This window comes from Mchenga conophoros, linkage group LG4, assembly GCF_057382185.1.
Source record: "Mchenga conophoros isolate Kocher_MC1m ecotype Shallow Benthic linkage group LG4, M_conophoros_male_GT1.1, whole genome shotgun sequence".
NCBI classification, from domain to species: Eukaryota; Metazoa; Chordata; class Actinopteri; order Cichliformes; family Cichlidae; genus Mchenga; species Mchenga conophoros.
The window spans coordinates 2,536,460-2,549,359 of NC_140529.1; the positions used below are offsets into that span (position 1 = coordinate 2,536,460).

Genomic DNA, 12,900 nt, shown 5'->3' on the forward strand with positions numbered 1-12,900 from the left:
AGTTTTGTTTTTTGTTTTGTGTATTTTATGTTCAATATAGGTATTTGTTGTGCCTGAAAATGAATAAATAAATGAATGAATGAAATGAAATGTACTCACTCACTTTTTATCATTATTTGTAAATATGTGTACAAATGGTTGGTTTTTTGTACTGTTTTCATCAATAAATGTCAGCAACAAAGGACATACAAAGGACATGTGTTGATTTCTCCCTAAGATGGCAAACTGAAACACTCCACTCCCCCACCCCCTCAATTACTCACCCCCACTCCCCTCCCTCCAGAATTCCTAGGTAACGACCTAATCTACATATGAATGACTAGCCAATTTGGCTTCCACTTCCAGCATTTGACTGCTCTCCGGCTTTTAAAGGTAGAACGGTAGAAGCCTGGCAATCCCAGTGTTAAGATAAATGAGGGTGTGGATAGTTTCTACAGAGGCTATATAAAGTGCTGGTGGTTGTGAGTGGTGGTTCAGTCCATGTTATTATTGTGTGTATGAGGGTACAGTTGTCCAGTGTGTGTGTGTGTGTGTGTGTGTGTGTGTGTGTGTGTGTGTGTGTAGGTGGTTGTGTGTTTTTGTATCTCCAGTCCATGAGTTTAACGTGGGTCAGATGTCAGGAGGCAGAGTTCAGGAGTCTGACAGCTGTGGGGAAGAAGCTGTTCCGGTACCTGGAGGTCTTAGTCCGGAGGCTCCTGTAGCGCCTCCCAGAGGGCAGGAGGGTGAAGAGTCCATGTGATGGGTGACTGGGGTCTTTGATGATTTTCCCAGCTCTTTTCAGACACCGCTTCCTGTAGATGTCTTTTATGGCAGGAAGTGGTGCTCTGGCGATGCGCTGGGCAGTTTTCACGACCCTCTGCAACGCCTTCCGGTCCGAGGCAGAGCAGTTCCCGTACCAGACTGTTATACAGTTGGTCAGGATGCTCTCGATGGTGCAGCGATAGAAGTTCACCAGGATGTCTGAGGACAGGTGCAGCGATAGAAGTTCACCAGGATGTCTGAGGACAGGTGGTTCTTCCACGTCTGCTAATGTGGATGGGTGGATGTGGGTCAGCATTCCTCCTGTAGTCCACGATGAGCTCCTTGGTCTTCTCGGTGTTAAGCAGCAGGTTGTTTGTGTCACACCACTCAGCCAGACGATCCACCTCCTCCCTGTAGGCGGCCTCATCGTTGTCACTGAGGAGGCCAATCACCGTGGTGTCATCTGCAAACTTAATGATGGTGTTGGAACCATCAGCAGGTCTGCAGTCGTGGGTGAAGAGGGAGTAGAGGAAAGGGCTCATCACACAGCCTTGTGGTACACCGGTGTTCATTGTGATTGTAGATGAGCAGCGGTTATCCAGCCGGACATGTTGGGGGCGGTTGGTCAGGAAGTCCAGTAACCATTTGCAGATGAGGGAACTGATGCCCAGGTCTGTCAGTGTCCTGATGAGTTGTGAGGGGTGGATTGTATTGAATGCTGAACTGAAGTCTATAAACAGCATTCTGGCGTAGGTGTTGTTGTTGTCCAGGTGTGAGAGGACAGAGTGCAGTGCGATGGAGACTGCATCCTCTGTGCTCCTGTTCTGGCGGTATGCGAATTGGTGGGGGTCCAGGGTGGGGGGGAGACAGGATTTGAAGTGTGCTAGGACCAGCTGCTCTAAGCACTTAGTGATGATGGGGGTGAGTGCTACTGGGCGGTAGTCATTGAGGCAAGATGGGTTGGAGTTTTTGGGTATCGGGACGATGGAGGTGGATTTGAAGCAGGCCGGTACCACAGCATGGGCCAAGGACAGATTGAATATGTCTGTCAGCACTCCTGCAAGCTCCCCAGAACACGTTCTGAGAACACGCCCGGGGATGCCATCAGGACCTGCAGCCTTGTGGACATTGATCCTGCTCAGCACCGCTCCTACATCGGTGGGGGAGAGAGTCAGAGGTTGGTGGTCTGGCGTCATGTCTGCTTTGGTTGTGGTTGTGGGGTTCCCTCGCTCAAAACGAGCATAAAAGTTGTTGAGCTCGTTGAGGAAGGAGACATCAGAGGATGCGGGGGAGGGTTTGGTGGTCCTGTAGTCTGTGATGGTCTGGAGTCCTTGCCACATGCGTCGGGGGTTGGAGTTGGAGAAGTGTTCTTCTACCTTCTTTTTGTAATGTGTTTGGCTTTTTTGATGCCCTTCTTTAGCTTAGCTTTGGCTGTACTGTAGGCGTGTGCATCTCCTGACCTAAAGGCAATGTTGCGGGCCTTCAGGAGGAGACGAACATCCCGGTTCATCCAAGGCTTCTGGTTGGGGTACATGGATCCGTTTCTGGGTGGTGACACTGTCTGTGGTTTCGGAGATGTACTCCAGTACAGATGAGGCGTACTGGTCCAGGTCTGTGTGGGTGAACATATTCCAGTCTGTGTTTTTAAATCTGTCCTGGAGCACTGCGTCTGTCCCCTCTGGCCACACTTTAATTGTCCTCACAGCAGGTTTCACACGTTGGATGAGTGGTGAATAGGGCTTTGGAGTTGACGTCACACCGCAATGCATTATGGGAGCGCAGCGCCATTTTCGGGGTCTACGAATCAAACCAAACACACTGTGTTGGAACGACGACTACAAGAAAGATGCTTAAAAGCAGCTCAAAAGAGAATGAACTGTATAGAGACCGATTTCATTCAGAGGCGAAGCAGCGGTACTTGCAGAAAATAGCGTGCATTGGAAATGTGGACCCGTATGAAATAAGGCCGTGGAGTAGAAACCCTGAAGACCAACCGCTATTGACGTAGCCTGACATATTCTCGTACCTTGTCTGTGGAGTCAGCGCGTACAAGTCGTCATTCAAGCAAAGGTAAGTCAGCTCGAGTACTGCGAGTGAAATGCGTTTGATTTCCCTGCAAACATTCAGATTAGTGCAGCATAAATTCATTCATGAGGGGAAATGACAGTGAGAACATGTGGAGGCTGTTAGGTGGATAACATAATGAGTTCAGTGCACTGTTGTGACACTGTCCTGAAGGATTGTTATTCTTTATGGTTAAAGAAATTGCACTAATTTATTAATGTTTATTATAAATAATCCTTATTATACATCTTGCTTCCATGTTTGTATCTTGTGTCACTAAAAATACATTTTATTTTAATTTTATATATTGATCAATGACCTGCAGAATCTCCTTATCATATTAAGTGATTCATAATTGTCACTTTATGCTTTCTCCATCTCTAAAGTGATGACATCCTTGCATTACATCCTTTAGGTTCATTTTCTGCAGGCAGGTTTCTGACAGAGAACAGGCAGATTTAGAATATAACATGCAGCGTTCTATAGATGGACACATAAAAAAATGAAAAATTACATGTATGTGCTAACTTTCTAAACACTTTGTTACATTTATGATAAAGTAGATAAAACACATTTACGTCGGCCTTGGCTCATTAGTTCTTGTCTTTAAATGAACTTTGTCTGTGTGTGTTTCAGGTCCTGCACTCTCAAAGACTAAATGAACCAGCATTGCAGCCATGGGTCACTGTGAGCATCACAGGGAAGGTTGAAGCCGCCCACTGCACCTGTATGGCCGGAGTCGCAGAGACCTGCAGCCATGTCGCTGCTCTTCTGTTTAATGTAGAAGCAACAGTGTTGATCCGTGGCACAAGGACTGTTACAGATGAACCTGCATACTGGGTTTTTCTGGGTAATATGACCAAGATACAGCCAGAGGTTGGCCATAAGATAGACTTCTCCTCTTCAGCTGCCCAAAAAAAGGCTCTTGATCAAAACATAAACAGACCATCTGTAGTGACGGGTAAAAGGAGGGGTCCTCAAAACAGAAAAATCCCACCTGCTACTTTGGAGGAGTTGTCACTGCTATTGGATACTTTGCTGGAACACAGTAAAGCTGTGGGTTGTGGGAATGACCCATAATGTTTTATCTAGGGGTCTAGATTTATGCCTGTAGTGCACTGTCATGTAAATAATTTGCATTTACTGAATATATACTGACTGAGTCCCACTGTTCAAAAGTTGAATAAAGAAACAAACTAATTTTTGCCTCTTTTTTTTTTTTTATTGAAACCACCTTATAGAACATCACATCAGTTACAATGTAGAATCCATGTCATTTATAGTTTACAAATGACAAAATGTTTACACAAAATCATGAGTGTTTACATGACATCACCCACTACTAACATTATTTACTGTATCTTTTGAAAAAATACAGCAATTTTAACAGCACAATACTTAAGAATATTTAACAGGAGCAGGTTTCATTCTTCCCTGGTTTTATTATCACACTGTTCATCAAAACGGCAGCAAACCTTCACCATCTTATCATATATATCATATTTCATATTTCACCATCTTATCCAGAAGGGTCACCTCTTCACCCTCACATGGAAGAAGTAATCTGATTGGCATGGTGGTATGTTTGCAGCAGGTCTGTTCTGCCCTCGCACTTAACTAGGCAGACAGACAACCATCATCCCATGTAGAAAAACCACACCGTTGTTCCTTTCTGGTGGATTTATTTGATTGGATGCATAGCATGGCTTTGTCGAAATACATGAATGGATGAATGGTAAAAAGACTGTGCTGGCTTAAGAGGTAGCATAGGCAGGCACAGGAGTAGCAAACTGTCCTTCTCCCGTTAGACAGGAAGTAATGAGAAGTAGCACTTCCGGTAGAATGTCAAAATAAAATGAACAGTGTGCCAGAAACGAATAAAGATTGCATGAACTTGTATAACACTACATAACATGAGTGGTGACTCTTAAGGAGCCAGAACAAGGTCCCTTGTGTAGCACTGGAACCCAGTCACGATGTTTCATCCATTTCATAGGCTGGTTTGCTGCAATAATGCCAAATAATTAGCATCTGTATAGATAGAAGGTAGTTCTGCAAAATCACTCAGTAGGATGTTTGTTCTAATTTGCTATGACCTCAGAGCGCATCGAAAATAAAACTAATAGGCTATAAAGAGTGATATGAACATATTTAGAACTTACCGGAATGAAAATGTCTGGAGCACCAACAGATATCTGGAGATGGAAGAGAACTGGATATCAGCTCGTCTCACAGCTGCTATCCAGGCTAGACGCCTTCGTTTGGTAACATCAATACACGAGCTGCCTTATGTTGCTTCCAGGTTGGGAAAGAATGAAAAGATAAACCATTTTCAACCTTATTCTCTTGCCGGTGTTGTGTGTGACTTCGCTCCCTTTTCACTTGCGCTAGACCCCCAAAATGGCGGATCGGGCCAAAATCCTTTCCACGCCCACCCCCCGTGACATCACGCTCCAAAGCCCTATACCTAGGTGTGAGGAACAGGGAGAGATGGTCCGATTGTCCAATGTGGGGGAGGGGTGTGGCTTTGTAGGCTCCAGCCAGGTTGGAATAAACATGGTCTAAAGTCTTGTCTCCTCTGGTGTGGCAGGAGACATGTTGGTGGAATCTGGGGAGGACTGTCTTTAAGTTGGTGTGGTTGAAGTCGCCAGCAACAATAAAAGCAGCCTCGGGGTGTTTATTCTGGTGTTTGTTAATGGCTGCAGAAAGTTCTTTCATGGCCAACCTAGCATTAGCGTCGGGGGGGATATACACGGCAGTGAGTATGATAGAAGTGAGTTCTCTGGGGAGGTAATAAGGTCTGCATTTGACCATTAAAAACTCCGCATTAGGTGAGCAGTGACTCTCAGTAGTAGTGGAGTTCATGCACCAAGCATTGTTAATATAAATGCACAAACCTCCACCTCTGGTCTTGCCGGAGTCATCTGCTAGCCGGTCGGCTCGGTGTGTGTGGCGTCCTGCTAACTCGATAGCATTGTCCGGGCAGCTGTTGTTCAACCATGTTTCGGTGAAAAACATGACATTTGAGTCCATAATCCATCTGTTGTTAGTGATGGAGAGCCGTATCTCATCCATTTTGTTTTCCAGAGAACGGATGTTGGTGAGGAAAATACTGGGTAAAGGCAGCCGGTGTGGTGTTAGCTTTAGCTTAGCCCGTAGCCCTCCGCGCCTACCTCGCCTTTGTTTACGATCTCGGTGCCGTCTGTGTGCACTTCCACCCGGCCGGGGAGAGTGGGCAGCCTCCGGTGTTCTGGAGATCTCTGGGATGAGTCAGAGATCGGCGATAAAACTGTTGGAGTTATGAGTCCAGATGTCCAGAAGCTCTTGTCTGCTGTAGGTCAGCAATTCTGGATGAATAATCTGATGAAAAGTAGATAAAAAACCGCTAAATAGCAGATTCTGGAGAGACACTGAGCCTCACGTTGTTCACGCGCCACCATCTTGGTCACCAGTAGTTAGTGAGCACTTAAAAGCATAGAAGGAAGTGCTTGTGTGAATGGGTTTTCATGGGTGAATGTGGTGAATTGCTCTTCGAGTGCTCCAGGAAAGTAGAAAAGCACTATACAAAAATCAGTCCAGTTGCCATTTAGTCCAGTATGTGGTTTAGCATTGTCCTGCTCTAATATGTCTTGATCAAAGCATATGGTGTTCTAAAATTTATATATACCTTTAAATAATATAATAATATATATAATATAATAATTTTATATATACCTTTGAGCATCGATGGTGCCTTTCCAAACAAACTGGTAATTGCATATACACTAATGCAACCCCTTACCACAATGGAGGCAGACTTTGAACTGATTGCTGATGGACCTTCTCTTCTTTAGTCCAGAGGATCTTTTCCATAAAATAATTACAATTTTTGATTCGTCTGACCATAGAAAAGTTTTTGAAGAGCAAGGAGGTCCTGCGTTAAACTCTTTTTTAAAATCCTGTAAATGCGATAAGTTGATTGATACCACAGGCACGTCTGCTAGAAGGGTAAGGGGTAACACAGGCGGTTGCCAGTATTTTCCAGCCTTCTGTTGTGCCTGTGCCAACTTCTTTGAGATGTGTTCTTGTCACCAAGTTCAAAATGAGCTCATGTTTTTCCTGAAATAAAATGTTGTAGCTTGAGCATTTGATTTGCTTTTTTAAATTCTTCTACTGATGGCATATGGGTTTATGAGATTTGCAGTTTACACACACTGTACCATAACTCTTGTTGCCATCTCCCTCCAACAGATTTAGAAGCTCAGTACTCTCTTACCCGGGCTCAGCGGGTCAGGGCTGCCATGTTTCCAGAGACTCTGGTAGAAGGGGAGGCAGCCATGCCTGTCCAGTCAGATCCCTCACAGCAGAGCAATGTGCAACGACTGGCTGAACCTTCTCGGCTGCTAAAGACAGCTCTCGTCCACCTGATAAACTACCAAGATGATGCTGAACTGGCCACCAGGGCAGTGCCAGAACTCACCAAGTTGTTGGGAGACGAGGATCCGGTACAGAGCTCACACAATCAATTACTAAGGATTAGCTTGTTGAACACCAAGGAAACAGTGTTTTTTTAGATGGCTAGCTTCTTTATTTTCTAGGTTGTCGTGAACAAGGCGGCCATGATTGTCAACCAGCTAACCCGTAAGGAGGCCAGTCTCCGCGTGCTGGTGCAGTCTCCAGCCATGGTGGCATCCGTGGTGTGTGCCATGACGACAACAACTGACATGGAGACGGCACGTTGCACAGCCAGTGTGCTTCACAGCCTATCGCACCAGAGGGAGGGACTGCTGGCCATATTCAAGGCTGGAGGGATACCAGCACTGGTCCGAATGCTAAGGTACAAATACTTAGATTGTTGTTATTAGAATTATGTTCAATGATTTTGCCTTGTCAGCACTTAGGCTAAAACATTATGCCAAACTGCCTTCTATACACCAGAGGCTTTGCTATACTTGGTAGCAGAATCTGGCAAATTGTGTCCTGTTATCTGGACGTAGTGATTATGCTCATTGTCAACGTGGTTTGGCAACGTTACCTTGAATCTAAACCTTGTACATCTGTTGCAAGCAGGACTTTAAAGTATTGAACATTTCAGTGCTTGAAATATGTTTTAAGGGCTTTGCAGAAAAAATGGCTGGGAATGACGTTCATGAAATGAAGTACATAAAGATGAAATAATAATGAACATTTCTAGTACTATAATTGATACAAATAAAAAATAACAATTTGTACAATTATAAATAAGGCAAGCATATGGCAACTTAAAATACTTACATACTGAAAAGCAAAACACAGAGGAAGGCCATTACAAATGCTCTAAATATGAATCTTTGACTTATTAATGTCCAGTCCAAGATGTAAAAAAAACCCCAAACAAACTGCTGGTCATTTTGAATACAGCACTTACTAAGAATGCAACCACCAACTTTCTTTTACACTTTTCACTGATTGTCTATTTGTCTCTAAACAGAAAATAGTTAAGAAAAAGGCAACATCAATGCTAAACCCCAACACCGTACAAAATATGGGACAGCCAGGAGCAAGGAAAGAAAAAACTAAGGAAAAACAAAGCTCAGACACACACATGCATGAGGAATGGGGGAGGCCAGAGCAAAGAACTCAGACAAACTGAGGGAATAAATAAACAAACTGATGAGGGCAACAGGAGAGGACATTTGTACCTAACTGGGATGTAAAATTAAATAAAAAGCACAAGAGACAAAGGTCTAACAAAATAAAACAGGAAGTAAGTGAACTTGGAACAGTAATGTGGACTTGAGAACAAAGGTAGAGCAGGCATGCACACGTTCGGACAACAATGTTAATTGTACTAGACCGTCCTTTCTGTAGAAATACAAGTAAAGTTTTCTGGCAGAAATCAGACGTCTAGATGTTTGAAAGGCTGACAAAGTCCACACACAGCCAGGTCCTGTACTGTACTGTCATTTGAAAGACTGAGGTTTGTGTCTTTTATGAAACTATTGAAATATAATTGCTAGATTCATTTGAGTGGTTTTCATTTAATTACATTTAGCTAGACAGCAGAAATATCTGCTCAAGTTAAATATTCAGTTTAACATTATCCACCTTAACGTGGTTATGGTTATGGGAAGATCAGTCACTGTGCAACCGCAGTGAGAGCTTGGTCCCCATTTAGGCAATACGTTGGACCCATTCCACCCATTCACAACAACAGTCACCTCTAGCTGAACCAGGTTTAGGGAGGGGCAGCCATCTGCCGCTACCGGTTCAGGGTAATTGGAAGAAGGCAGATTAAAGCTCTGACTGTTGAGGAGAGTCAGAGATTAATTATAATTAAGTATTAAGCATTAAATACAGAGTGGTGTATAAATACAAAGTGAAAAACAACACTCGGTGCATCATGGAAAGCTCACAGCAGCTTAAACCTATTGCACCAAAATTAACGGTGATTCACGGTCCACTGATCTGCTCCTAAACTATATGCTTTATCAAAAATGATAGTTTTAAGCCTAATCATAAAAGAAGAAAGGGTCCCTGTCTTCCAAATCCAAACTGGAAGCTGGTTCGGCAGAAGAGGGACTCTGAAGCTGAAGGCTCTACTTGGAAAAAAATAGATAAGCTACACAAAAAAAAACTTTTGGCCAGTGGAACAGGAACAGGAAATAATACCACACCACAGAGAGTTTTTTTGTGTAGCTTATCTATTTTTTTCCTTTTATAATAACTCATTTCATGGAATAATCTTCTACACCCTGCTGAATCATAATACTAACTTTGTCTTTAGGGATTTGCTACAAAAACTTAGCTCATAGTGAAATCACTAGCAGCATGTGTTCTTCCCCTGTTCCTCCCATGCTTATTTTAAAGACCTCATAGTGCCATAACACTCCAATAGAGCACTTTGCTCTCAGACTGCTGTTCACTTGTGGTTCCTAGCATATTTACTGTAAATATAGAATGGGAATTCCTGTGGTTTGGCATCATCAGTTGGAGACCTCCAGCTTGCAATGGGGCATTTTGCTGCTGAGTGTAATACAGCGGGAATGAGAAACAATTGTTCCAAGTCGGATGCCAAGATTCTCAGGCGAAAAAGGGTAGAGTGCTAACGTCAAGGCAGAAATGAGTTGCTGCCCCAAACGAAGGAATTCAAGTATCTCGGGTTCTTGTTTACGTGCAAGGTGCAAGTGAAGCGGGAGACCGACAAATGAGTTGTTGTGGCATCAGCAGTGATGGACCTCTGTATCGCTCTGTGGAAATGAAGAGAGAGCTGAGTGTGGAAGTGCCCTGTTTTACTTAGGGTCACAAGCCCTGGGTAGTAAGAATAAGATTGCAGATACAAACGGCAGAAGTAAGTATATATATACTTTAATAATGAAGTGCATTCATGAATAATATAAAGTTTACGAAAAATTGTTTCCAGGGGTTAAAGGGATAGTACTTATTTAAAAGTCCTTAGAGTACTTATATGCTTAAGATTTTCTCCACCTTCTTTACATTTTTATATGTGAGTGTTTACTGCATGTTGCCTCCTTGATATAGATACCCAGTAGCCCATATCCTCTTTACCAACATACCCAGTGGAACAAGGAGCTTAACAAAGTTTATCAACAGACAATTGTAGCAGATGTTGCTAACAGGCTAGCAGTACTGATTATGGGAACTATTCCAACCTTCAGGAAGGGCTGCTAAATAATTCCATACACTCAGGCTTAACAGAAGAGGATATTTCACACTCATAATTGATGTGGGAGCTTAATTTGTACAGAAAATGAAAGAAAATTGAATTTAAAGAAGAGAAAATGAAAAAGAGCTTGACAGAGAGAGCCCTGCTTGGTGCATCAATGCTATCAACATGCAGATTTCCTTTCTATGTCCTCTTTACTTCTGCCTTTTAATACAAACTCAACCAACATTACCCTCGCTCCATTCTTTCCCATGCAAATCTGACCTATTCATATGTATTATATAAGTTTTTCAAAAACTATTTTAGATATTTTGGACAGTATTGTGATCCACGATAAAATAGCATGCATTATTTTCAAGCTAACTTTTGATTCATCTTTTACACATGTTTATTACATTTTTAGCATTAACAACATATTTTTTTAGGTGTTTTGCACGAGTGTTTCCAGGTCATCATCACATTTCTTGAACCTTTCTTTGATCAATGATTGTATTAAATAGAAATAATAATAATAATAATAAAGTAATAATTACACACTTTTAAAGTTTGCTTTAATATGTTATTAATGTGTTATTGAATAGAAGCAGGCAGTTTTGCATTTTGCAGCGCTGACTCCTGCTTATTACTCAGAAACTACCAAACATACATAATTGCATTTAACAAGCCTGAACAATAAACACAATATTTACATCATTGATTTTAAGCAAAGCAGAATGCTGGAAACCTAAGTTAGGATTAATTTAATCACTTTATTATTATGCTAAAACATCAGCAAATGTAACCTCATTATTATGAGGCTATTACCATTTAAAGCCTTCTTACAAAAAACAAAGAAAAGAAAAGTCTAATGCACAGATATTACCTTTTTATTGCTAGCAGGTTATCATATTGTTACCAATGTATTCTGCAACTATTACTAACTGGTTTTGCCTCATTGCCGAAGCTTTTTTCCACATTATTACCCCGTGTTGTTGGACCCTTTTTGTCCAATTAAATTAATTTCAGACTAGCAACTGCAAAAACGTCTGCTTGAGCAAAGCGGCCATACTGTCATGGTCCTGGGTCGTGTGACCCAGTGTGTTATGCTTAACCTATTTTGATGTTTATTGTTTGCTTAGGTTCTTTAAGGTAGTCCAGCCCTTTTTGTAATTATGTTACCCTTGCATTACGTCTCCCTTGCCCTTCGTGTGTTTATGTCTGTGTGTCTTGTACTGTCAAGTTCATGCTGTCAGTTATGTCACCTCCCCCTGTACTACGTCTCCCCGGTTCATGTCTCATGTTTCTTGTTTTACTTTGAAGGCCTGCATTCACTGTCTGTGTATTCAGCTCACTCCTCCTGTCCTGTCGTTAAGTTCATGTGTGTCAGCTGCGTTCCCATGTGTGGCCACTTCCCCTGATCATCCCTCATGTGTATTTAGTCTCTGTGTTTCTTACAGTCTGTGTCGCGTCGTCTGTGTTATCTCCCCTACCCCTTGTCATAGTCCCCCAGCCTTAACTAGTCCTAGTTTGTACTTTGTTTAGCCATAGTTTTCCCAGTCTATGTTCAGGTTTTCCCTCAGTTGCTTTGCTGCCTTGTTCCTTAAGTTTTCGGCCCTAAATAAAGGCTCGCCTTCTGTTAAGTCCGGTTTTGTGTCCTCACCTCTGTTTGCTCTTGGGTCCTCCGTGACACATACTTTGTGCTGCTGATGGTTCTGAAGTCTTGGTGGATTTAGATATTTACATTCAACAGTATAAAAACAGATATCAAAGTAGCCATCAGGGCTGTTTTTATATGCATGTACTATAAAGTTAGAACATGCAAGTGTGGCACCTAAAGAACATCATCAGTTAATTTCTAGAAGCTTCTAGAAACAAGGCCTGATACTCAGCAGCCATATTAACACATCTGAGCACCTTTACGCACAGAGTTTTTCGGGGCACTACCTTATTTTGCATTTTCATCCAAAAGTGGTATTCTACCATCGTTTTTGCTGTTGCAGAATTCACCAATAGCAGATGCTTCATGAAGGGAGTGGTGCTGCTATCAAGTCATGGACACTGGAAAAAAAGTCTTGAACTCAAGTCTCAGGGATTTCTTTTGAATGAGTTATCTGTGTCTGATAGAAGTCAGTTAAGGTCATAAACTGTCTAATGTGCCTTGAAATCTATTAATTTTATGGGATCTCTATCCTTTTCCATTTTTCATTGTGCAGTTCACCAGTAGAATCAGTCCTATTTTACGGAATTACCACTCTTCACAACCTGCTGCTGCATCAAGAGGGAGCAAAGATGGCTGTGCGTCTTGCTGATGGCCTGCAGAGAATAGTTCCCTTATTGAAAAAGAGCAACCCAAAGTTTTTAGCCATTACTACAGATTGTCTGCAACTCCTGTCCTACGGAAACCAGGAAAGCAAGGTGAGAAGAGGACCCTGGAGCTGGAAAGGAGACTATTGGTCTACTTATTTTCTTTA

General features: G+C 42.4%; 1 protein-coding gene across 4 annotated transcripts in view; it reads left to right on the forward strand.

Annotated features, from left to right (window-relative positions):
• The window catches only part of LOC146575264 (junction plakoglobin a-like), a 135,796-nt gene that overhangs the window by 79,555 nt on the left and 43,341 nt on the right, over window positions 1-12,900 (forward strand). For all 4 annotated transcript variants that reach the window (XM_085269921.1, XM_085269923.1, XM_085269922.1 and 1 more), the window contains exons 5-7: window positions 7,036-7,289; window positions 7,383-7,621; window positions 12,643-12,844. In XM_085269921.1, coding sequence (XP_085126047.1) covers window positions 7,036-7,289; window positions 7,383-7,621; window positions 12,643-12,844 — 695 coding nt within the window. The remainder of the gene's footprint in view (window positions 1-7,035; window positions 7,290-7,382; window positions 7,622-12,642; window positions 12,845-12,900) is intronic.